We start from the raw sequence: 27,929 nt of genomic DNA, 5'->3' as shown, positions 1-27,929 counted from the left end.
CTGCTTTTCTCTTGAGAAGTGGGAGACTTTGATTAGCAACCTGTCAGCAGTGGTGAAGCCCTGGTATTCCACCAAGGAAACGCCCCAAAATTTGACAGAGTGGTGTTTGAAGACATATCTTCAAGCGCTTACTTACAATTCCATTCAGTTCAGCCTGGGGAGAAAGTTGCTCTCCCCCTACACAAGGTCACCACCCGACCACAGTGTGGCATCAAAGTCTTTAGTGAAGTCCAGGAGATGTGGAGAGATACAAAGATTAATAAAAGGGGAGAGTTTCTGGAGTTTCCATTCCTTGTCCCTTTGCTCTTAGGAACCCCCTCAATTACCCATCATCCCCTCCATCGGTCCCCCAGGTGCTAGGCTTCAGTGTCCCCATCCCTCGGATTCATCTCCTCTCCCTTATCTCCCTCTAGGATAGGGCTGAGTTTTAAAGGGCATTAAAGCCCCTGAGCAGACAGGGCGGTCCGGGGAAGCGGAGTCCCGCCTGCCCCGCCTCCTCTCTCCTCCCTGTTTCTCTTCTCTTCCTCTCCCGGTTTTTCTCTTGGGCACACACAGACTTACACACGCACACACACACACACAGAGACAAACACACACACACACACACACACACATACACACACACACACACACACACACACACACACACACACACACACACACACACTCCCACGCACGCCAGGGTCTGTCCCGGAGCTGCGCCCCTCCAGCACCGGCTGACCGGGGCATGCAATCAGCGCCCGTGGGCCGGGGCGCAGAGGCAGGATGCAGAGCCAGCCGAGGGAGCATCTCTACAAGCTGCTGGTGATCGGTGACCTGGGTGTGGGCAAGACCAGCATCATCAAGCGCTATGTGCACCAGAACTTCTCCTCCCACTACCGGGCCACCATCGGGGTGGACTTCGCCTTGAAAGTGCTCCAGTGGGACCCGGAGACCGTGGTGCGCCTGCAGCTCTGGGATATCGCGGGTGAGTGCGCCCGGGAGGGCTCGTGCCATCCCGCAGGCCGGGGTTAGGGCCCAGGCTCCCTTTAGACCCTGGGGGCTGAGCACGGGTTTATGCGACCCTGCTCCTAGGGCTAATCTGCCAGGCACTGGGCGGCTGCTTCCTGGGGAACTTCAGAAAGTTGGCGCAAAACTTTGGGGAGAAAGAGATGAAGTTTTCTCCCAACTCAGAGCTGGGCAAAGAGGACTCAATTTCGTTTCTTAGGTTTGCTTCGGCCAGATTTCCTAGGAGTTCCCTTTCTCTGGGCTCTGGAGCTCTCTCATTTTTTAATTAGATGTTCAGATTTATGTTTCAAATAACAAAAATCTGTCTACTCTCCCCTCCCTCTCATTGGAAGAGAGGAAAAATATGCAAAAAACGTGCAAACAAAACAAATTCCAGCATTAGCTATGAATGTATGTATGTTATATACACATATAGCAATATTTGTCTATATGCACGAATGCATGTATGTATGCAAAAAATGAGTGTGGACCACCATATATACGTACACATTAACACACACACGTCAGGTTTAGAAATTCTGGAAATCAGACACCTTCCCCCTATCTCTCCAGTACCACTGCTAGAGACACAGACCTGAGTTGCAATCCTAGTCCCAGCCCTCCGCACCCCACTTCCCTTCTCTCTACCCAGGTTTGCTCATATTTTCTCCTTAGAGTTGCTTGCCAAAGGTCCTCTGCCCCATGACAGTGACTGACTGAGGGACTGCAGGGGAGGGCAAGTGAGTGGTAGGGAGGAGGAACTGGCTGACTGTGTTTGAAGTGCCTAGCTGTCCTCAAGTCAGGGAGAGTAGGCCTTGACCTGCATTTTGCTCCTAGAATTATGATGAAACTCCGTTGGGCTTATCCAGTTCCTGCTTAGCATTTTTCATCACGTGCTCCTGGTAGGGTTGTCACCCCTCGCATCTTCAGATCAGCCATGCTAGCTGGGCTGGCAAGTTTATGTGTACTCAGCCATTAAAGATTTCAAATACCAGTCAAAGTCAGGGAGATAAGAGTTGCTAGATTTTTTTTTTCCTTTTTTTGTTTTTACTTTAAAGTCTTGGCAGGACTTGATGAAAATACTTTTGAGGCAAATTTTGAAGGCATGCCCTAGCCTGCTGTCTCAGCCAGTCATGGATTTATTGACTCAGCCCAGAAGTTCATATGCAGAGATCAGGGGGAAAAAAAAAAGATTTTTGACATTCTTTTGAAATCACAGGTGGGTTTTCTGCACTTAGGTTAGGTATTGAGGCCTAGGGCCATAGTGAGTATTTATAGATCACACAATTTCAGTCAGATGGGACTCCAGAGATCATCTAGCACAAACATATCTGAATTTGAAAGAATCCCTCTGCAATGTAGAATTACAGAATTAAGGCATTCCTCCTGTCCCCCTCCCCCATACCCTATTGTCTTAAAGTCCTCAGCAACCACAGAGTCCAGACTAAACCTAGACTGCTACATACATATGGAACAAGTTGGTCACTCAGGCACTGATTGAAGACCTCCGATGAAGAGCAGCCGATCACCTCCCAAGGCAGCCCATTGCACTTTGGACACTTGGATCTCTATTTTAGGAAGTTCCCCCCCCTTACTGCACATTTTCATCTGAATCTACAACTTCCACCTAGGTTGGAAATTGGAGTTCTGAAACTTCAGCACCTCAAATCATTCAGAGTGCTTGGTGACTAACTGTAAATCTCCTAAATGGAATGATTCGTCTTTAGTAATGGGCTGATGTGACTGTTTGCAACATCACAGGCCTAGCCAAAACTAGCTATGCCTCACTGAAAACGCAGTGTTTGATATATTTGTATTGAAAACACTTTCAGCTAATCAGCAAGCATTTGACAAGTGCCTACTATGTGCCAGGAATTGTGCTAGGTACTGAGGATAATAATGATGATGATGATGATGATGATGATAACGATATATACAAAATGTGTATCTATATCTATCTCCTTTGTTATATGTTTGTATATATGTGTATACATACATATATGTATGCATATACATGATTATAACATATATGTATGTGTACGCATGATTATAACGATACATACATATATGTGTATCTATATCTATCTCCTTTGTTATATGTGTGTATATATGTGTATACATGATTATAACATATATGTATGTATATACATGATTATAATGATACATACAAATATATACATATATGTGTGTATCTATATCTATCTCCTTTGTTATATGTGTGTATATATGTATACATACATATGTGCATGTATGTATATACATGATTATAACGATACATGCAAATATATACATATGTGTATCTATATCTATCTCCTTTGTTATGTGTGTATATGTATTTATGTATACACATATATACATATATATAGCCATAGATATAAATACACATGTATATGTATATATATTTGTATGTATCATTATAATCATATATATATCACATATATATCTATATCTGTATATCTATCTATATCTATGTAGATATAGATATAAAATATTCCAGGCACTATGCTAAGAATTCTGTAATTATTATACCATTAATACTCCAACAACTCTGGGAATTAGGTGCTGTTACTCTCATTTTAGGAATGAGGAAACTGAAGCAAATGGGTTCAGTGACTTGCCCAGGATCACACAGCTAGTATCATCAAAGGCTCAATTCGAACTTGGATTTTCTCTATCTACTATACCACCTATACAAGGAATCAAATAATTTCTGCTCTCAGGGAACCTAAATTCCAATGAGGCAAGTGCATATATGAGAATATATAGAATAAATATAAAGGGGATTTATATGTAGTTCAATACACAATACTTAGCTGGGGAGAACACTAGCATTGGTGCATCAGGAAAAACTGTGTAGAAGGTTACGCTTCACACAAGTCTTGAGGGAAGAAAGATTCTCTGAAGCAGAGGTGAAAAGGGAATGCATTTCAGTACTGAGGGAAAGAGAAATGGGGAGAATAGAGACATGCATACTTGGTTATATTGCAGAGTTCAGAAAGGAGAGTGATAAACTGAACCTGGAAAGCCAGATTCAGGGCCCAGGTGGTTGTAGGCTTTCAAAGTTTTGTGGGGTTTTTTTTGGTTTGTTTGGGTTTTTTTTTTGGGGGGGGGCAATTGGGGTTAAGTGACTTGCCCAGGGTCACACATCTAGTAAGTGTCAAGTATCTGAGGTCAGATTTGAAGTCAGGTCCTCCTGAATCCAGGGCTGGTGCTCTATCCACTGAGCCACCTAGCTGCCCCCTTTTTTTTGTTGTTGTTTTTGTTGGGTTTGTTTGTTCGTTTGTTTTTTTGTGTTGCAGGGCAATGAGGGTTAAGTGACTTGCCTAGGGTCACACAGCTAGTAAGTGTCAAGTGTCTGAGGCTGGATTTGAACTCTGGTACTCCTGTGCTTTATCCACTGAGCCACCTAGCTGCCCCCTGTAGGCTTTCAAAGTTAAACATTTGAGTTTTTATATTTTATCTTGGAAGCAAGAGAGAGCCACAGGAGTTTATTGAGAAGGGGAGTCACATGGCCAGATCTAAGCTTAAGGAAAATCACTTTGGCAACAGTGTGAAGGATGTACTGGAGAAGGGAGAGACATGAATCAGGAAGACCAATTAGTTGTGCAATAATCTAGGTCAGAGATGTCAAACAAAATGCCTGGGGCTGCCTGAGGCCCATAACACTCCCTACTGTATGTAGCAGAACCAGATTAAAATGTAATTGGGAAATATTTGACACAATAAATAAAAATACAATAAAACAAGGTAGTATCACATTAAAACCAAGACAGTAGCAGCAAGAAGGGATCCCAATGTATGCTCCCTGGCCCAGTTCCTATTTGAATTTGACACCATTGATCTCGAAGTGAAGAGGGTGGTAGCTGTGTAGGCAGAGAGAAAGGGTTGAAAGTGAATGATGTTATAGAGTTATAAAGGGCCAGAGGTGGCAATTAATATGATATGTGGGGTGAGGGAAAGTCTTCAGGCCATAACACCAAGATTATGAGCCTGGGAGAATGGAAAAGTTTATGGCACCTTCAAAAGAAGTAGAGAAGTTTGAAAGAGAAGTCGGTTTTAGGGGAAAGATACTAAGTTCTGTTTTGTGTATGTTGGGCTGGATGTGCCCCCAGGACATTCAATTTGAAATGTCCAGTTGGTAGTTGGTTGTGGAATACTGGAGCATAAGAATAGACTAAGGCTAGATATATAGATCTGGGAGTTATCTGCTTGATTGATTGATTTATTTTTTTGTGGCTTAAAGTGAAAACAATTATTAACATATTTTGGAAGAACATTTTTAGTCCTATAGATGGAAATCCCTGTCACTTTAACGAGGCATCTCAGGAACATAATGAAATAAAGCTCTATTAAGGCAATGCTGAGTTTGCTGACACATGTAATCCAAGTGATAGTGAGCAAGAATTTAAAGGATGAACCAAACATTTTTTATGTGATGACTACACGTAGAAAGGTGTCACCAAAGGCAGCTGCCTTGTTCTTTATTTGGCAGGCTGGTAGTTCACAATTTATTTTTTGTTTGTTTGCTTGTTTTGATTTGGCTTTCGCTCTGGAGCTGTGATTGCATTTGTGAGGGAAGTTCCCAGTGTGGAAACTCTTTCCACAGTGGAAACCTATATGTGTAACCTAATGATCTTAGAGAATTAGTTGCCTGGGACACTGATGAAGGTCAGTTGATCTACCCATGGTCACCACAGTCAGTTTGAGTCAGAGGCAGGGCTCATATCTTCCTGTCTTAAAGGCCGAACTTCTGGTCAAATAAATATTTAAGCTCTAATGTTCATACATACTTGCTTTAAAAAAATAGTATTCTTCATAATGATCCACATTGTGTAGGTAGGTAGTCTAAGTCTTAGTATATTCCCATTTTAGATAGGGCAGTAGAAACTCAAAACAGGTGAATTACTGGACAAAGGTCATATGGGTAAGGGATAGAGATTAGAGCTGAGACTTGAACCCAGATCTTTTGACTCCCCCTTTCCCCCAAATCAGTACTTTTTTTTGTCTTAAAGCACTCGAGCTCCCTATTGGGAAATGTTGCGTACACACTCCCACCCCCATTCCCATATGAGCATTTTTAGGGGATATTAAAAAACAACTTCATTTTAGATTAGAGAATCAGTGTGTCCTGGTTGGAAGGGTCTTCAGCATCCCTCTAAATCCAATCCATACCTGAAAAAGTAGACCCTCTACGATTTACCTGCCAAATGATGTGAATAGCAGTACGGTTCACTGGATAGTTCTAAAGTGGCATCCTGCCTCTAACATTTACTAGCCAGATGGGCAGAGGCAAATTGCTTTACTTGTCTCTTAGCCTCGGTCCCTTCATCCATAAAATGTGAATAACAATAATTGTAGTGCTTGTCTGGCTGGCTTGTTGTGTTGCTCCAGATAAAGTTTGTCAAGGCACTTTTCAATCATCTTCAGTTATTAAGCGGCCATGGAGGAGCTCATTATCTCCTGAAGGACATTAATTAGCAGCTTTTTCTGACATCAAGCCTAAATTTATCCCTTTGTAATTTCTACCCATTGTCCATAATTCTCATCTCTGAAGTCAAACAGAACAGGTCCTTTCCTTCTGGCAGTTATAGTGCTGTGGATGGACCACTAGTGGGCTTTGGAGGCTGAGTTGAGGAGAGGAATGAAGAGGGCATGGTCAAATTCAAATTACCACCCATCTGACCTTGGACAAGTCACTTGACTTTTCTAATCTATAAAATGATTAATGTACTAAGGACTTGAAAATTGGACTCATGGCCTCTCAGATTTTTTCTAGATGGAGAGATTATTCTGTGATTCTATGACAGCCCTTCAATTATCTGAACACAACTATAATAATAATATTTTTATGATATGCAATATTTATATAGTAATATTAGCTATCATTTATATATCAAGTTTCCAGTAAGTTATCTCATTTAATTCTTTTCTTCTCTTTTTTTTTAGTGAGGCAATTGGGGTTAAGTGACTTGTCCAGGGTCACACAGCTAGTAAGTGTTAAGTGTCTGAGGCCGGATTTGAACTCAGGTACTCCTGACTCCAGGACCGGTGCTCTATCCACTGTGCCACCTAGCTGCCCCTCTCATTTAATTCGTACAACAACCCTGGGAAAGGAATAAGCATTTATATGGTACCTACCAAGTATCAAACTAAAAGTCCTTTCATTTTTTATACAAATATTATCTCATTTGATCCTCATAACAACTCTGGGAGGCATTTGCTATTATTATCCCCATCTTGCAGTTGAGGAAACTGAGGGCAAACAGAGGTTAAGGGATTTGCCCCAGGGTCACCCACAGTTTATTAGTGTCTGACATTATATTTGAAGTCAGGTCTTCCTGACTCTAGGCCCAGAGCTTTATCCACTGTGCCACTTAGCTGCCTCACTACTCTTTACTTTGGGCTTAAACAGCCCTGGGTCAATCTTCATTTGTCTTAAACTGGAGGATATGATGAGGAAGAACAATTTCTTTCAGTCACTTTTTGATTTTAAAGGAGCTGATCATTCAGGTGGTGAGTCATTTAAGACTTTTGACCTCTTCATCCTGTCTTCTGGACTTTGGGATGTCTCTGCCCAATGACAGGATAAAGAAGGTATATATAAAAATGAAAACATTATACAAGATGTCTTGTGGAAGTGAGATTATATTTGCTCCTCTTAACCCCAAAGGACAAACCAGAAGCAGCAGGTAGAAACTACAGGGTCAAACTTAAGCTTCATGTAAGGAAAAATAAAATTCTTTAACAGAGCTGTCCAGAATAATAATAACTCGCATTAATAAAAATTTGTTGTTATATCACTTTTCAGTCATGTCTGACTCTTGTGTGACCCTGTTTAGGGCTTTCTTGCAAAGATACTGGAGTGGCTTACCATTTCTTTCTCCATTTCATTTTACAGATAAGGAGACTGAGGCAAACAGGTTTTGATAGCTTCCCCAGGGTCCAACTAGTAAGTGTGTGAGGCTAGATTTGAACTCAGGTCTTCTTGACTCCAGGCTTGGCACTCTATCCACTGCATTACCTAGCTGCTTTCCTCATAACAATCTTGTGATCTTGGTAATGTGAACATTATTATTCCCAGGTTATAGATAGAGAAACTAAGATTTTAATCAGTTGAGTAATTTACCCATATCACATAATGTGACCATGTTTACTATGTACTAGCAAGTGTGCTAAGGGCTGGACACAGAAATAAAAGCATACTAGACTTCCCTGCGCTCAATAAATTTACATTCTTAGTACATGAAGGGTAGCTAGAAAAGGGTAGGAACAGCTGGAGATATTCAGAAGTGTTGTGGACACATAGAAACAATCAAGATAAGGACAAAGCCCAGTGTAATTTCAGAGATGAAGCAGAATCTTCCAGTGAGGAGGGAGTCACTGTAATGGCCACAACTAATAATTGTCTGAAGAGTGATTTGAACCCTGGTGTTCTTAATCCAGCTAATGTGTGCTACATACCACACAGTGCTTCTGCTCAAAAGTAAAAGCCGTTGCCCTGGGAGGTAAAGGGTTTTCTTTCATGAGAGGCCTTCAGCCAGAGGTGATATAACCATTTACTGGAGATGTTACAGAAGAGAGAGATTCCCATTTAGGTACTAATTGGATTAGATCAGATTTGTCAAACACGTGGCTGATGGCCCCAAGTTTTCCACAACACTTCCCACTGCTGCTTGAACCAGATTAAAATATATTTGGGAAATATTTAACAAGATAGATAAAAATACAGCAAAACATAGATAATGTTAATATGTGGTGTTTGAAATCACTATGTGGCCTACAGGGATCCTTATATGTGGTTTAGTGGCCCCTCTTTCTATATATGAGTGTGACATTATTGGATTAGATGACGCTTGAAGTCCTTTCCAGCTTTGAGGGACTCCAAGGTTGTTGCAAGTTCTGATTACTTTTCATTTAATTCAATTTAATAAACATTTATTGAGCATGCATTATGTATCAGGCACTGTGCTAAACTCTGGGGATACAAAAAGAGAAAAGACACTTCTTGCCCTCAAGGAGCTTATAATCTAATGGAGAAGATAACACGCAAACAAATACATACAAAGCAACCTATGCACAGGATAAATAGGAGAGAAATCACTGGCATTAAGAAGGGTTGGAGAAGGCTACCTGTGGCAGGTGAAATTTTAGGTGGGACTTAAAGGAAACCAGGGAGGTCAATAGTTGAGACAGAGAAGGGAGACCGTTCCAGGCATAGAGAACAGCCATGTCTCACCATTAGATGTTTTAGGGTCACTTGTAGTTCTAACAATCTATAATTAGAGGCAGCTGGGTGGTACGGAGGTAGATAGAGTGCAGGACTTGGCCTCAGGAAAACCCAAGTTCGAATCTTTCTTCAGGCCCCCACAGCTATGCTACCCATGACAGGTCTTTCTTAGCCCTAATTTCCTCATCTGTAAAATGGATAATGATAGCACTGACACCACTAGGTTGTTGTGAGAATCAAATTAGTTAACATGTGTAAAATTCTTTTCAAACTTTAAATCAATATATAGATGCTAGCTATTACTATAATTCCATGAAGTTAATATCAATTACTGCCAAAACATTTGGTAAATGAAGAGGTGGAACTATTAGCTATCACTTGCTTTGGAAATATTTGGTAGATTCCAGATTCTAGAGATCTCCAACAGCAAAATTCTTAGGTGGAACCACCCCATCTAACTTCCTGCCAATTCCTTCTTCCCCCAATCCATAATCAATCAATAAACATGCATTAAGCGGGTGTTTTTTGTTTGTTGGGGACGGGGCTGGAACAATTTAAAAACAGAATGAGACTTGTGGTGGTCCTCGGGTTCAGGTTGCAGAAACTGAGGGGATATGATTAGACAAGGACAATGGACACTCCAGTGGAAACTTGCTTCTCTTCTGAAAAGGCCACATGAAACTTTTTAGGTAGTAGTTTTCATAGCCACAACAGACATGAACCCAGAGGATATATATCCATCCATTTAAGCGTTGAAGACCCTAAGTGCCAAGCACTATATAAATTCCTGGCTACTGGGTGAGTGACTTCACCATCCTATTTCCTCCCTCATCCTCATCTCTCCTTGTTCAGATTCTTACCCACCCTTCAATGCTGCCTCCTCCAAAAAGCCTTCCCTGCCCTCCCCCACTGGAATGGATCATCTGAACTTTTCTATGTTTGTGCAAAATTCGTGTACAATACTAGACATGTATAAGTATGGATATATGTATATACATACAGATGTGTATATGTATATACACATATGGTGCAGAGGAAAGAATGCCAGATTTGATGAATACCTGAGTTCTTATTCTGACTCTTATACTTAGCAACAGTGTGGTGTGTGCCAATCAATGAACTTTTCTGACGCTCAGTTTATTTATCTGTAAAATGAAGGGGTTGGATGAAGTGTCCTCTCTGGTCCTTTCAAGCCTTCCTCTGTTATTTGAGTCTTAGTAAAACTCTGTAAGAATGGCATTAATAACTCTCTTCTGTAGGGGTTCAGAGAGATATGATGATTTTTCCATGGTCACACAGCTCACAAGTATTGGAGGAGGCATTTTAACGCAGGTTCTCAGATCCCAGAACTACTGGGACTTTCCACTGCACCCACACTGCCTTTCTCAGGGTTGATGTACTTCATTCATAGGTTTCTTTCTATCTGGGATGTACAGAATTCTATAAATCTAGGTTTATAGGATCCCGGGTGAAGCATATCTTCCTTTATGGTGGGAAGAAATAATTCATGGAATGAATGATATAAAGGCAATAATGGAGTTGGAGGTGGCAGGGTTGGGGTTCATCATCATTTAATTTTCCCTGGGCTTTTGTTTATCTGTCCCAGATCTTGGGTCATGGAGCACTGGGGACTTGTCCTGGGGTAGGCAGCCTGTTTTCATAGGTGAGCAGGTAACATTCTTTATGAAAGATAATTAGGATATTTATGAGACATTTCTATTGAGGGTCAGGTTGTTCAGGCTCACTAATAACTCATCTGAGGTTGTCACTATCAAAAATACTGGGGCTAGGGAACCCCAGGCTTGACCTCATATGGATCATTATCTTCTTATGTTGCAAGAGTTATTACTTCCTTGTGATTTCCTTAAAACTCCAAAGGGGTCTAAGCTTTGAGGATCCAGACAAACTGTGGCAGTTATAGCTCTGTATCTTCAGTGTGCAGCCCTGTCCAAAACATGAAAATATTTGTTGAGTCCTGGAGAGCACACTAGATTGGGAGCCCAAAGACTTGGACTCATGTAATAATAATCATGATAGCTAGCATTTATATAACACTTTAAGGTTTGCAAAGTGCTTTGTAGATTTTATCTCATTTTATCTTCACAGCAATCCTGAGAATTTTACAGTGAGGAAACTGAAGCAGGCAGTGATTAAGTGACTTATCCAGGGTCACATAGCTAGTAAAAGTGGCTTAACTTAAATCTTACTGATTCCTTGTGAAGCACTGAATCCATTGGGCCACCTAGCTGCCTCTGTGTCTTAGGTGATGAGGCTGGGAAAAACACTCCTCAAGTATCTTCATTTCTATAATGAGAATGATAATATTTACACTACCTACCTCACGGAACTGGTGTCAGAAGAGGGCTTTGAGAGCTTTAAGCTACTATATAAATGTGAAGAGTTATAGTTAGAGAAATAAATGCATATTGGCCTAGGATTCAGAAGACCTGGGCTCCAGTATCAGGCTGGCTTCTCTTAAGTCTCAAATTTATTTATTTATTTTTAATCAAACAAAATGGGCTGGACTTAGATGATTTCTAAGATCTTGTCGGTTAACTGACCATTTAATAAGTACCAACAATTTATTTGTTCCTTATTATATACCTACCGTGTGTCAGGCACTGGGATAACTACTGGGGTCCAGACAGAAAATGACACAATCTCTCTATAAGATACAGAAGAAGTATTTTATTCTTCCAGAATTCTCTGGGCATGTTGAAGAAATGAAAATAGAACTCCCAGATGGTAGAATATAGTTGTCTGGGGAATGTATTTGAGAGTCTGGGGAAGGTAGATGTGTATAATATGTGTCTCTATATTATATAAAGGTTACTTACTACCTTCGATTTCAGGATGATTTCTGCAGACCTTGTGGTTACTGGTCCAACCTCATTACCCTTCTCTGCTGATCTCCTTACTTCAGTGTTTGTTTTAATTCTGCCTGGCTGATGCAGTTCCTGGACTCAATAACAGAACTTGAGTTTGCATTGGAGAGAATTAGTATAAGGACAGGCGATGAAAATAGACTACTTACAGTTTCCCAATTGCCTCCTGGGAAGGGAAGTAGTCTGTTTTCATAGATGAGCAATACTAGTGGAAATTCAGAGTGTGCCACAATCTTGTAGCCTCTATTATTAAGCCACTGTACTTATTTAGTTTTTACAGTCGGAATGGCAAAATAATAATACTTTATTGCTTCAAGGAAGGAAATCAGCATTTATTAAGCACCTATTATGTGACAGACTTGTAAGACTTATAAATATTATCTCATTTGATCCTCACAATGACTTTGGGTTTTAGCTGATATCAGAAGAAAGCTAGGGAAGCTAGGGGGTGGACACAAGGAGGGAATACATTCCAGGTATGGTCAGTATAATAAATATGGCCATACAGCTAGTAAGAATTTAAAATACCAAAATCTCTCCTTACTCCTGGTCTAGTATTCATTCATTCATTCATTCATTCAATCAACAAACATTAAGTGCCAACTTTGTGCCAGGCACTGCTCTAAGTATTGGAGTTACAAAAAGAAAAAAAAAGACAATCCCTGCCCTCAAGGAGCTCACAATCTAACAGACAACAAACATATACAAATAAGCAACATCCAGGATAAATAGGAAATAATTAAGACAGGGAAAGCACTAGAATTAAAAGAAGTTGGGAAAGGCTTCCTATAGAATATGGGATTTTAGTTGGGACTTGAAGGAACTAGGAAAGCCAGTAGGCAGAGATGAGGAGAGAGAACATTCCAGACAGGGGACAACAAGAGAAAATGCCCAGAGCTGAGAGATGGAATGTCTTGTTTGAAGATCAGCCAAGAGGCCAGTGTCACTGGGTCAAAGAGTACATGGCGGGGAGTCCCACTATTCAACACTGCTTTCTGATCTATTTTTATTAAGTTGATGAAAGACTCCTAATATTTACTTTATATTGAATTAGGTGCTATGGGGTATATGAAAAACAATAAGAAAAAGCTATCTGGAATAGAGAATATAACATATCTATATTAAGGGAGTAGGTTCACTAATTAAATACATAATATAACATATTATTAATAACGGCAATTGATAATTACAGGGAAACTGGTCGTAGGCCAGCATAAAGAAAAAAATTTCGTATCAATGAGAGTTGTCCAAAAATGGAATAGGTTGTCTGGAGTGTGCAGAATGTTGGAGAGAAGTAATGAATTCCCCACCACTAGTGGTCTTTGATGGGGATATTATAGATGACGGTCATGATTTATATAAGGCTCTGAATTCCCTTGCAATTTGAAGATTCTGTGATTTTGTAGAAATGAGGCATTATTATGTGTCCTACAGAATTAATTTTGATACACTGGAAAGCATGTGTGAAAAAAGCAGTGGAGGTGCTATCTCTACCTTCTTTAAGGAATGAGTTTTTTCTGATAGTCAGTCTCAACCTGTGCTTGCCGCTTACTCTGTATATGGTGGCTAGAGACCTGAGCTTGGATCCCAGAAAACCTAGGTTCAACTCCCTCTTCTAAAAATCACAGGTCCAGTCCCTCCCCTTTTCCCTATACAGAGAAATGAGGAGCTATGGAGGACTGTGATCAGTTATCTTACAGATGAATTTTGAATACAATCAAGTGTCCTGGTCTCAAAAAACCTGTGATCTGTTGGAAACCCTTTTCCTCTTTGTATCCTGCTTAAGGAAAATAGTTGAGCCAAAAAATGTATCAATACAGACAGTGGTTTCTTTGATAGAATCAGGTTTATTCAGTTAAGTAGAAAACCTCCCCTCTTTCACTGAGGAGCAGCATCATAGTTTAGTGAGGTGGAGTCATGCACAAGGGGCCAGAGTGAAGATTTTACAGATCCACAAAATCTCAGAGATGGAAGGAAGGAATCTTAGTGGTCACACACCTGACAAAAGATACAGACTTCACCCAGTACCCTTCACTAAGGTTCAACCCCACTGCCTTCTGATGTAGCTCATTCCTATTCTGGAGGACTCTATTTGTTCGACAGCTTTTCCTTGACTTAAACCTAAATTTGCAGTATCCACTCTCACTGGCTCTAATTTTTGGCTTGTAGGACCAGTCAGCCAGTCCATAAACATTTAATATTAAGTATGTACAATATGTCATGCATGGTGCTAAGTCCTGGGGAGCCAAAGAAAGGTAAAAGACAGTCCCTGCTCTCAACGACCTTGTATTCTAGAGTGGCATACAGCATGTAAACAACTATAAATTGGCATGGTGCCTGCTAGGTGGCCCAGTGGATAGAGTGTTGGGTCTGGAGTCAGGAAGACTCATCTTCCTGAGTTGAAATCTAGCCTCAGACGCTTACTAGCCTGACTAGCTATGTGACCCTGGGTAAGTCACTTACCCCTGCTTGCCTCAGTTTCCTCATCTGTAAAATGAGCTGAAAAAGGAAATGGCAAGCTACTCCAGTATTTTTGCCAAGAAAACTGCAAATGGGGTCATGAAGAGTCGGACACAACTGAAACAACTGAACGTATACCTTTATTAATGTAGCCCAAGATCATATTAGCTTTCTTGGCTACCATAGCATGCTGTTGATTTGTATTGAACATTAAATTCAATAGGACCGCGAGATATATTTCATATAGACTCATGCTTAGCTACTTGATTTTTTTGACCCAAACGTGAGACATTACTTATATTTACCCCTATTAAATTTCTTCATATTCCATTCTGCCCAATTGTTCATTGGCAGTGTGAGCCAAAGCCTCTAATCCTAGAGTGTGGGCCCCAGCCACAGCCAGAAGACTCAAAGATGTACACACTATACTAAGCACTTAATAAATGCATGTTCACTCAATTAGCTCAGATTATCATCCAAAAGACTTTGTAGCTAGAAACTAATTGATCCTCTATAGAGAAGAAGTTATGCAGTGGAAAGAGCACTGGACCTAGATTCAGGAGTCCAGGGTTCAAGTTTTGGCAACTGGCATCCACCAGCAAATTATCTAACTTCTTTCTCTGAGCCTCAGGGTTTCCATCTTTATAATAGGTGTAATAATACTTGCACTATGTGTGAGGAAAGCGTTTTGAAAACATTAAACTTAAAAGTGATTATTATTATTTCCTTACATCTGCTTTGGATTAAATGGAAACACCAAGAAAGATGGTATGTGTGTGTGTGTGTGTGTGTGTATGTGTGCATGTATTTGTGTATGTACATGTATATATGTATGTATATATAATGAATGCTTTCCTAAAATCATAGCTTAATTCTTATTATCTACTTCTAATATCACTCCTCATTCCTTTTTTAAAAGGCTATCAATGAAGTACTCTGTGAATATTTTTCAAAACCTTTTTTAGAAAGTCTCCTTTTTTTGATAACCCATTAAATTCCTGAGAGAATGAGACTGAGAGGAATACTGCTCTAAGGGGCTGACATCCTAGGCTTAGAGCCATGGAAGGCACTTTAAGGGACACCATATGGTTCCTCCTCATTTTCCAGACGAGGAAACAGTGGTGTGGTGTGACTAGCTTAAGGTCAGTCAGGGAGTTGGGGTCAGAGCCAAGACAAGAATCCAAGTCTCCTGACTCTCATTCCAGGACTTTTTTCATTAGAGCAGATCGATAGAGACTGCTCACAATCAGTTTTTCAGGATGGATTGTTGTTGTTTTTTGTTAGAGAGTGAAAGAGCAGATTAAGATACTAAATGCATGGGTTAGGAATACACAATAAGTGAGAAATGTTTCTTTGTAGGCACAGCTCCTGGGCGTAAATGAATTACTTTTACTGACATGTGCTAAGAGGGAGCAGCTTCATTGTATGAATGGCTCAGGGAGCTTTCTTTCAATAGCGCTAGATAGGATTCAATGGAGAATGAATGGCCAGCAGACCAGATTCAAGGTCTCTCTCCAGAGCTCTGGTCCCTTATCACCAAGGGCCTACCAGACATTTCAGGCCGTTGGTCCAGGAGAAGTTTCAATCTCCAAAGGGTCTAAAACAGCCCTCGTTGTGTTTCCTTGCAAACTTATCCCTCTTCCAGACTCCACAGTTGTTCTAAGGAATCCACCATCTTCCTTGTCACCTAGGTTCCCACTCAATCCTCCCTCTCACTCACCGCCCCCCCCCCAAATCTAGCTAGTTACTAAGCCTGGTCATGTTTTTGTCCACAACATCTCTTTCATCTGCTCCCTTCTCTCCACTCACCTTGTTACCACCCTAGTTCAGGACCTTATCACCTCCTGCCTACTCTAAGTCTGAATATGCTGAGACCTTATTTGATAAATGCAGGGGCACTCTATTGCCTCCAGAATCAAATATAAATTCCTGTTTGGCATTTTTAGCCTTTAAAAAACCCTGGCCCTTTCCTACCTATTCAGTTTGCTTACATATTGCTCCCCTTTATGTTCACTATGGCCCAGTTAAATTGGACTTCTTTCTGTTCCTCAAAAATGATACTTGATCTTCATGCATTGGTGACATCTTGTGCCTAGAATCCATTGCCTTTATCTTGCAGGAACCATCATTTTCTGCAAGGCTAACTCAAGCACCTACATGAAGCCTGTCCTGGTCAGCAGATCTACCACTGCCCTACTTTCAGAATCACCTTATATCTATATATTTATCTCTATGCATGCATACATGCATGTATGTATGTATGATCTATCTATCTATCTATCTATCTATCTATCTATCTATCTATCTATCTATCTATCTATCTATCTGTAAGTGGGGCAGCTAGGTGGCACAGTGGATAGAACACTGGGCTTGGAATCAGGAAGACTCATGTTCATGAGTTAAAATCTGGCCTCAGACATTTACTAGTCGAGTGACCCTGGGCAAGGCACTTCGCCCTCTTTGCCTCAGTTCTTCATCTGTAAAATGAGCTGGAGAAGTAAATGGCAAACCACTCCAGCATCTTTGCCAAGAAAACCACAAATGGTATCATGAAAATCCAGACACCACTGATACAACTCAACAACAACAACAACAACAATCTCTTTGTGAATATTGTCTTCCCTTCCTTGTATGTAAGGTCCTCAAAATGAGGCATTTCTTATTTTTGTCTTTGTATTGTTAGTGTCTGACACATTATAGGAACTTATTACATATTTGTTGACTGGTAGTAATGAAGATCTGCTATAATAAAAGTAGAAGATTGCTATAGTAGAGAGAACCTGGGTCTTAGAATTAGAAAACCTGAGTTTAAGGCCTACTTCCATTACTTGTGGAACATGAAGATTTGGTAATATTGGATGAAGGAGAGAGATGAAGTGCTGCTCACCTTGGCAATGAAAGAATGATGGGAGTAGTGACAGAAATTAGCACAGTTGGAAGGGTTTCAGGGAGACCAGTTGGACAGGCTGAGTTTGGAGTGATGATTCAGACATCATAGTAGAGCTGTCTTGTAGGGTTTGGAAACAGAGAACCACATCTAAGGAGAAATGGTACAGGAGTGTAGGTTTGGGAGCATAGAGCTGATAATAGGAATCATGAAAATGATAAGATCTGAGAAGGCCATACAGTGAAAAAAGAACAGGGGATTAACCCCCAGTCTTTGGTAGATAACTATACTTACTTAAAGGGGCTGGTCGAAGCAATCAGATATAAAAGCACATGTAAGAAAATATTGTAGTTAGGATGGAAAAAAATCTTAAGCAATGAATGAATGAATGAATGAATGAATGAATGAATGATCAGGTATCAGCAGTGACAACAGCAGCCTGTATCTGTCCATTAAATGTTTACCTTTCTCTGTTCACCTTTGGGTTTACCATTTAATTATCTTGTAAGCTTTGCCTATTACCACCTTATCCTGAAAAGTGATGAAAAAGTTGATTTACTTCCTATGAACCTCCCCACATGAATGTAGGCTGAAGTGAAAAAACTTGAGAGAATCAAAATGATTTCATCACTAGCCCTTGAAGACTCTGCTTGGCATTTTTCCTACATGAAGTACTCTCACATTGTCTAATACAAACTTAATGCATCTTGAAATCTAATGCAAATAATGCATTTTCATAGCATAAGAGGGGATGGAAGGTTCATTCTTCGAATGGTATATACATATGATATTTTGAAACAATGAGCGATTTACTTTACATGTTTGCATTTTGAGAGAGAAGTAAGGATTCAACTGCACATAATTATTCAGAGACACTTGGTGTGACCTGGTTTAGGTCTGCTAGTGCTCATATTTGTACTTTGTTTTTTAAAATAAACCCATCATTTCCAATGAGACACAAATCTGTAGTTTTCGAGCTGAAACCAAGTATTAACAGTATGTTACAATGGGAAGAATTGTGGCTTTTAAGTCAGAAAGAACAAGAATTGAATTCTGGCTTTGCTACTAAACTGACTTCGTGAACTTTAATAAATAACTAAGCCCTTCTAGGCTTCAATTTCCTCATCTGTAAAATGGTAGGATTGCATTAGTTGATCTCTGAAGGATCTAGCATCTCTAAATCTATGAAACTCAACCTTTGCACTGATGGTTTACCAATTCTGATTGGTTAGAGAATTATTTAAGGCAGCTTGTTGTGGTGGCTAGAGAGCCGGCCTTGGAGTAGGGCAGATTTGGAAGAGCAGAAACCTACTGACTTTGTGACCCTGGAGAAGTCACTCAACTTCCAAAGGTCTTACACATTTTTTTGTTGTTGTTGTTGTTGTTTTGTGTGTGTGTGTGTGTGGGGGGGGTGCAATGAGGGTTAAATAACTTGCCTAGGGTCACACAGCTAGTAAGTGTCAAGTGTCTGAGGCTGGATTTGAACTCAGGTTCTCTTGAATCCAGGGCCAGTGCTTTATCCACTGCACCACCTAGCTGCCCCCCTGCCTTTATTATTGTTATACTGACTAGGTCCAGATCAAATTTAAGTAAACTCAACTAGGCCCTTAGTGCTTTTTGCCATATCCTTTTACTCTTCCTTGACTGATTGACTACTTTCCCTTTCATTCCCCTAGGTGTCTGTTTCAAGTATTCTCTTCTCTCATGTCACCCACACCTACCCTCTCTATTCCTTTTTTCTTTTCTTTTCTTTTTTTTTTGTGAGGTAATTGGGGTTAAAGTGACTTGCCTAGGGTCACAGAGCTAGTAAATGTTAAGTGTCTGAGGTCAGATTTGAACTCAGACCCTCCTGTATCCAGGGCCAGTGTTCTATCCACTGTGCCACCTAGCTGCCCCTCTATTCCCTTTTGGTAGTGAACTTCAATTCTAAAAAAACTGAGGCTATCCCTCAGGATCCCGCTCATCTCCTCCTTCAGATTACCATATGTCACCTGCCCACCCTCTCCTCCTTTCCTTTCTTCCCAGACAAAGAAATGTCTCTTTTCCTTATAAACCCTCTCTTTGTGTCCTTGGCCCCATCCCTTCCCATCCTCTATGATAACTAGCCCCTTCATTTACTGCTTCTCTCCTTATTCTTTGGCTCCTTCCTACTCCTAACAAATGTCCTTAATAAATCTTCACTGGATACTACCATTTCTGGGAGCTGTTGTCTTACATCTCTCTTTTCCTCCACAGTCCAAGTCCTAGAAAAATATTTCTACAATGAGTGTTCATTTTCTCACCTCCCACTCACTTATCAACACCTTCACATTCTGGCTTCCAACCTTATCATTTAATAGAAACTGCTCTTTCCAAGGTTACCAGGGATCTCTTAATTTCCAAATCTGACCATCTTTTCTCAGTCCTCATCCTTCTTGACCCGTCCCATGCCCTCCTTCTAGACAATCGCTCTTCTTTGGGATTTTGTGAGGTTATTTTGACCTGATTTTTCCTCCTTCCTCTCAGACTGCCCTTTTATCAGTCTCCTTTTGTTGGATTTTCATCCAAATCCCCAGACCACCTCCTCCCTACCCACAAAGAATAGAGTAATCACTACACAGTAGATCAGACTGGAGAAATCTAGGTCAGTTTCTGTCTATAATTCCATTGCTTCCAGTATGCAAGGACAAAGTAAAATAAGGCCAATTTTATTAAAAACCTTTCCCATTGAATTTTTTTACCTCTTGTATTTAACTTTTTTGTATATATACTATTTTCTCCTAATAGATTGTAATCTCAAAATCAGGGATGATTTCGGTTTTTTTATTCCAACACTTAAAACAGTGCCTGCTATACACTTGATATATAATAAATGCTTATTCAATAAATAGATCTTAAATTATACCAGGATCTGTAATTTTATTAGTTTTAGGGAAATTCCAGAAACTCACTACACATCTCATCTAAACCTATTTATTTTACTTTGTCTTTCCATCCCCACTGCTCAGCATGGTACCTGGAGGGAGCATAGTAACTAGCACTTAATAAATGCTTGTTGATTATTGACAGCTAGGGTCCTTTAATGATTGGGGGGGGGCGGTAGAGGGATCCCAATGGCCCTCCCAGGCTCCAAAGCCATCATTCTATCTACTATGCCATTCCTACTTCTTTTAAGCTAAAAGGGTGTGCATGTATCTATTTAAAATCTTTTAAAATTCTCTTTGAAATCTCTGATACATATTCAATATATTTTTAAAGCTATTATTAATAGACAACTCAGCTTTTCACTACACCTCTAAAACGATCTATTTAATTTTGCTTTTATTTGCACCCCCACTGCTTAGCACAGTACCTGGCACATAGTAAGCACTTTATTTATTTATTTTTGGGGGGCGGGGCAATGGGGGTTAAGTGACTTGCCCAGGGTCACACAGCTGGTAAGTGTCAAGTGTCTGAGGCCGGATTTGAACTCAGGTACTCCTGAATCCAGGGCCGGTGCTTTATCCACTGTGCCACCTAGCCGCCCCCTAGTAAGCACTTTATAAATGTTTGATTTGAACCCAGACCTTTCTAAGTCCAAGACTAGTAGTACCCCATACCATGTTGTCCATATCATTCCAACTCAAAATTAATGACTGACATTTCTGTGGCCCTTTATGGTTTAGAAGTTACTTTCTTCATGACAACCCAGGATCACACAGCTAAGGGTTGGGAACTAGTTTTGAATGCATTACTCCTAACTCTTAGTTCTTTGCTTATTCTATCATTTTTAGTTTTCCTACTCCTTCTTCTTTCATTATTCAGCATTTTCACAAATATGCTAGACATCACTAAAGCAGTAAAGTTCACAGTTAATAATATTTCATAATTATATTAATAGAGATGAATATGTTGTTTAATATTAGAATATAAGGATATAGAAATTATATTCCCTGTACTTGCTATAAAGAAAAGTTGTAACTCTAGTAAAGCTTCTAAAGATTTTATTTTCTTTTAGAAATCTGAAATAAGAACAAGCCTCTAGCACCTAGAATTCTAATTTCACCTTTGCGTCTAATTAGGCATGTACCTTTTGAAAAATCACAACTTCCCTGTGCCTTTAGAATGGAATAGGGAGGGGCTTAAAAAGGGGAATCATCTCCCAGTGGAATAAGAATTAATTATTATTGTTTTGTTTTGTTTTGTTTTTGCAGTGCAGTAAGGGTTGACTTGCCAAGGGTCACACTGCTAGTAAGTGTCAAGTATCTGAGGTTGGATTTGAACTCAGGTCCTCCTGAATCCAGGGCCAGCGCTTTATCCATTGCGCCACCTAGCGGCCTCCTAAGCATTAATTATTAAAGTACTTTGAGATACCTAGGTGAAAGATAACAAAGCATTTTAAAACATAATTATAAGCTGTCAAAAATTAACTTCATGCTCTAATTAAAAATTACAAATTTATTTAAATTCTTTTGAAAGATCATTTTAACTTGGATTTTTACTATACATTCTTTTATATACTTTGCATCAAAAAGGATGAAGAGAAATGAGAGTAAGCCCACCATTTTGAAGTGTGTACTCTTTTTGTTTTGTTTTGTTTTGTTTTTTCAGGGCAATGAGGGTTAAGTGGCTTGCCCAGGGTCACACAGCTAGTAACTGTCAAGTGTCTGAGGCTGGATTTGAACTCAGATTCTCCTGAATCCAGGGCTAGTGCTCTATCCACTGTGCCACCTAGCTGCCCCCTGAAGTGTGTACTCTTTAAAGTATATTTTTATGATTAAACACTTTACCTTCATGAAACAAAATCTGAAGCCAATGCTATTTTCATTGTTTTATCATTTGTCATGGCCCATGTAGACATAAGCATAGCTTGTGTCTACATGGGTAGAATGGATCGTTGTGCAATGATTTTGATCAGTAAAGATACCTAGTGCAAAATAAAAGTCCCTGTATTTTTTAACTCCTTTTACGTTGGGCTCCCCTCCCCAAAATAATCAGCATAATCTGCTTCAAATCTTTACCTGCACATAGAAAATGAATGACAAAAGGGCCATATTGTCCTTTTTATTATAACTTAATTTTTCAGACAAAAAAAAAGAGAGGAATCTGCTTAATGGTGTAACAAGAGTTCTTTGAGTGTGGTGATTGTTTCATTTTTTTCCCCACCAGAACCTGGAATCATACCTTGCACATATTGGTACTGGCACATAGTAGGGGCTTAATTGTTTAAATGTTTATTGACTGACTAAATTGTTGAATTGAAATGATGGTAGATAGGACAAAGTGGGATGCACCTGAGTTTAAATCCCCTTGGTTCTGCTGCTACCCATTATGTCTTTGACCTTGACCCAGTCACTTCACCTGAGCCTTAGTTTGCCCAGGTATAAAATGCAAGGGATAGGCCAATTGACTTCAGAAATCCTTTTGTATTCTAAACCTGTGATGCCAAGTATGAGTATCCATGCTGTCTATGGTCTGAGTGTAACCTCTTTGTTGAAAAACTTGAAAGACAAACTTCAGACAGCCATCCCAGTGACCTCAATATACAACTACTTTTCCCCCCAAATAAATGATCCCTCTTCCTATACTTCCCTTTCCCCATATCCTTTACTTCCCTGCATGTACGTGAATATGAACACAGAGATGGGCATTTGATTCTCACAATCTGAAAAAACAATAAGTTATAAGACTTATGCTATGAAACACAATCTTTCTTCTCAAAGGCCACCTTACTCTAAAGTGAAAAACCTCCTCACAAGGAGATTATTGAGTAACACATGACTTAGCCCCTCATCTGATTAGTTCACGGAAATGGATCATAAGACCATTAAAAAGCCCAGAAGCAATTAGAGTTCTGAATGACTGTACGTTTTTCCTGAAATGTCACAACCACGATGAACTTTATCAAAGGAAACCAGTGTGTTACTTCAACACACAGACACACACACATACTCACAAACCTCAAACTAATTTGGAAAAGGTAGAAGTTCATTTGAGGGGTTATGGGTCATATGAATGAATTCCTCTTTCACCTCCTCTATCCCTGCATACTTTTCAGTTCATTGATTGACAACACTAAAAAATACAGAAATAAAAATATTACTTTTGTGTTACAGGCCTTGCAGTAAAGTTTGCCAGGACCATCATGTCATGTGCTCGCCTCACAGTTCTCTTCTCTGAATATGGCATTTTGAAGCATATTGCCTTGTTAACCATAGTATGTTGGTTTAGTTCATCGTATTTTGATATTCTTTTTTTTTTTACAGGGCAAGGAGGGTTAAGTGACTTGCCCAGGGTCACACAACTACTAAGTGTTAACTGTCTGAGGTCAAATTTTAACTCAGGTCCTTCTGAATCCAGGTCTGGTGCTTTATCCACTATGCCACCTAGCTGCCCCCTGTTCATCATATTTCAAATGCATTTATTATTCACCTACTGCATGCAGGGTATTGTGCTAGGTGCTGAGGATATAGGGGGCAGCTAGGTGGCACGATAGATCGAGTACCAGGCTTGGAGTCAGGAAGACTTATCTTCCTGAGTTCAAATCTGGCCTTAGATAATAACTAGCTGTGTGACCTTGGGCAAGTCACTTAACCCTGTTTGCCTCAATTTCCTTATCTATAAAATGAGCTGGGGAAGGAAAAAGAAAACCATTCCAGTTTCTCTGCCAAGAAAACCCCAAATGGGGGTCACAAAGAGTCAGACATAATTGAACAATGACAAAACTAAGGATTTAGAAACAAAATGATGAAATGGTCTTTATTTTTCCTTAATAGTATTTTATTTTTTCCAATTACATGTAAAGATGGTTTTCAACATTAATTTTTTTTTACGATTTTGAGTTCCAAATTTTTCTCTCTCCCTCTTCCCCAAGACAGCAAGCCATCTGATATAGGTTATACACGTATAATTACGTTAAACATAATGAAATAGTATTTATACTGAAGGAGTCCTATAGTGCTTGGCACATAGTGCTTAATAAAAGTTTATTGATTGATTTTTCTGGGAAGGGGGCATAGAATGTACACAGATAAGTAAATACAACAACACAATACCAAGTGGGTTGAAAAAATAAAACTGTTATCATCAGGAAAAGCCTTTGTGCAGGAGGTGGCCCACATGCTGTTCTTTGAAGGAACCCAGGGATTCTAAAAGGCAGAGATGACGAGGGAGTGAATTATAGGAGGGAGGGATCCACCTATGCAAAAGCATGCAGGTGGGAGATAGAATCATCTACAAGTAATAAACAACTATCAGACCTCCTTCACTCTTTTTTAGTGAGGCAATTGGGGTTAAGTGACTTGCCCAGGGTCACACAGCTAGTAAGTGTCTGAGGCCGGATTTGAACTCAGGTCCTCCTGAATCCAGGGTCAGTACTCTATCCACTGCGCCACCTAGCTGCCCTAACCTCCTTCACTCTTTACTAGCCTGATTAGATTTCTGGTTTTGAGTTATGGCACAAATGATGGAGATCCAACACTTAACCTGGGTAGGGGGAGGAAAGGTGTTATGGAAAGGCAACTGGATTTGGAGCCGCAGAGAACTGTTTTTGAAGCCCAGTTCTTCTAATTTCTATCTGGGTGGCCTTGGCTGGGTCATTGCCAAGAAAGTTCAGCATCTTTGACACGAGGAGGCAGGACAATATAATTTTTCATGTGCATTTTTTCTCTGAAAATTCATGATTTGTGACCATGGTGTCTTGAATATACTAGGCATTTATTAATATTTTGTGAATTGGCTTGGGAACCTTGGCTTTTCACATCCCAGGTAGGTCATATGAATTCATAAGCAGCCTGGGATTCCATTATTCTTGTGTGCAAGTTGGATCACAAAGATAAACTGGAACAGAAGCCTGATGGAAAGGCTAATACTTCTTCCCTTCCAAATTCTCCAGAAAAGATAGTTGTTTCTGTGCAGACCAATTTTTAATTGGGGAGTGCTAGCTAAGCGGCTCGCTGCAATATTGGGGCAAGGAAGGAGACCGGCAGCCTCCCTCAAAACAGAACAAGATTTATTTTAACAAGAACGAACTTAAAAAAAAAAAACCCACAAACAGAATCAGTAGGATCAAGGGAAAGAAAATAAAATGGGGAAAGGGAAATTATAATACCTCAAAAATACCACCGCCCAGGAATCAGCTGAAAATACGCAACAGAACTGTTGCTTCCCAGCTTCCACCTAAAATGCCCCATTCTCCTCCCCTAAACCTAGAAACACCCCACACAGCCCCAGCCAATGGGATGGCCTCTCTGACAGTCACATGACTGCCCTCACTAGGCTTCCAGTCATTATAATTTTGCCAGGGCCATGTAGGCGTTGGCGAGTGGTGATGACGTGAGGTGCCAGAGCTCTGGCAACGGCTACAACCAGTGAGTGGAGCACCATGCGGTTTGCAGAGCCCCAGTCCAGTGCACACTGAGGCATAAAAACCTCAAATAACAATTAATTCTTTACATTTCCTTGACATGATTGGAAGGATGGACAGACAGACAGATAGATGAGAGATTATATATATGAGATATAATAGAAACATAAGAGATGGTAGAGATAGATATAAGATTAGTGTTAGAGATAAAAGAGAGATATGAGAGATCGATGATAGATATTACAGATAGGTGATAACAGAGATAGATATGAGAGATAATATATCTATATACGATATAAGAAATAATATGGATAGATATCAGATAGATAGACACACACATACTCAAAGATAAATAGTGAAGCTGGATGTCCGAACTTGAACCTAGATGTCACCCTCCATGCCTCATTCTTACCTCCCATATATAATCTGTTGCTTAGTCCTGCCCATTCTACCATTGCAAACATCCGTTGTATATGGCTCTTACTCTCCTCTGACACTGCTACTACCCCTATGCATGTTCCCATCTCCTGGATTATTGTAATAATAGCCTGCTTCTGGAGTCTCCCTGCCTCAAGTCTTTTCTCCATTCCAGACCATTCCTCCATTCATTTGTCAAATTCATCTTCCTAAAAGTTCAGGTTTGACCATGTCATATTTCCCCACCATCCCTAAACTCACTAAATTCTACTGGCTCCCTGTTATCTTCAGGATCAAATAGAAAATCATCTGTTAGTCTTTTAAAGCCTTTATTTATAACCTTTTCCCCTTCCTACCTATCTGCTGTTCTCACACAATACTTCCCATGTGTATGTACCTTTGATCCAGTGGTACAAACCTCCTTGCCATCCTTCATATGTCACTAGAACCAGACTCTGGACATTTTCACTGGCTGACCTCCTTGCCTGGAATTCTCTTCCTTCTCACCTTTACCTCCCTGATGTTCCTTCAAATCTCGGCTAGAATCGCACCTTCTGTAAGAAGATCCCCCTTACTGCTAGTATCTTCTTTCTGAGATTATCTTCCATCTACCTTCTGTGTATCTCATTTGTACATAGTTATATGTTTTCTCCCCACTGGACTGTGAGCTCCTCGAACACAGGGCTTGTCATTTGCCTATCTTTGTATGCTCATTGCTTAGCACATTATGTGGCACGTAATAGGTGCTTAATAAATGCTTATCGGTGTTTACTAACAGGCAAATGGACTGTTTATGTCCAGCTCATATTTTAAAAAATATGCTTCTAGATTTGATATGTAGATCACACCTTGAAAACCTGCCGGTCTACAAAAGATGGATCCAACCCAGGAATTACAGTTCTAACAAAATTACAAATATGTGCTCTCTGCTTTGTTTCTGACAGGCCAAGAAAGATTTGGAAACATGACAAGGGTCTATTACCGAGAAGCCATGGGAGCATTTATAGTCTTCGATGTCACCAGGCCAGCCACTTTCGAGGCAGTGACAAAGTGGAAAAATGACTTGGACTCCAAATTAACTCTCCCTAATGGCAAACCAGTGTCAGCAGTTCTGTTAGCCAACAAGTGTGACCAGGGGAAAGATGTGCTCCTCAACAATGGACTCAAGATGGACCAGTTCTGCAAGGAAAATGGCTTTGTGGGATGGTTTGAAACATCAGCAAAGGTAAAACATAATTTTCAAAAAGCTTAAATCCTTGCTAAGCATCAGATGCAATAAAGTCACACATTTCCCAGTTCCTAAAGTGGAGGTCTGAAATCTGTTCTTCCACTTAAAAAAACAGATATAGAATATTTAAGAATAAAATAGAGGAAAACTATTAGAATTGCAAATAGGTATTAACTTTTCAGGCAATTGTATTGATGACCTATACAGTCGATTTGGAAAGGATATGTTTAGGTGTCTTTGAAAAACAAACATATATGTTGTGTGCATCTATGATACATGTTTTTTTTATTATCGTTGAGGTGCTTCAGTTAGTCAATCTTTTCATGACCCCATTTGGAGTTTTCTTGGAAACAATATTGGAGTGGTTTGTCATTTCCTTCTCCAGCTCATTTTACACATGAGAAAACTGAAGCAAAAAGAGTTAAGTGACTTGCCCAGGGTCATACAGCTAGTAAGTTTCTGAGGCCAGATTTGAACTGAAGAAGATGAGTCTTCCTGCCTTCAGGCCTGCACTC

General features: G+C 40.0%; 1 protein-coding gene across 1 annotated transcript in view; it reads left to right on the top strand.

The window, feature by feature from the left end:
• The first annotated feature begins 634 nt into the window (after positions 1–634).
• RAB38 (RAB38, member RAS oncogene family) overlaps positions 635–27,929 on the top strand; it is a 50,561-nt gene continuing 23,266 nt past the window's right edge. The window contains exons 1-2 of the mRNA XM_043996905.1: positions 635–967; positions 27,131–27,411. Of these exons, the coding sequence (XP_043852840.1) occupies positions 766–967; positions 27,131–27,411 (483 nt within the window). The 5' untranslated portion in view covers positions 635–765. The remainder of the gene's footprint in view (positions 968–27,130; positions 27,412–27,929) is intronic.

This window comes from Dromiciops gliroides, chromosome 3, assembly GCF_019393635.1.
Source record: "Dromiciops gliroides isolate mDroGli1 chromosome 3, mDroGli1.pri, whole genome shotgun sequence".
In the NCBI taxonomy this organism is placed as follows: Eukaryota; Metazoa; Chordata; class Mammalia; order Microbiotheria; family Microbiotheriidae; genus Dromiciops; species Dromiciops gliroides.
Note: the sequence above shows the minus strand (reverse complement) of the source record. Positions and strands in the feature narration are given on the sequence as shown.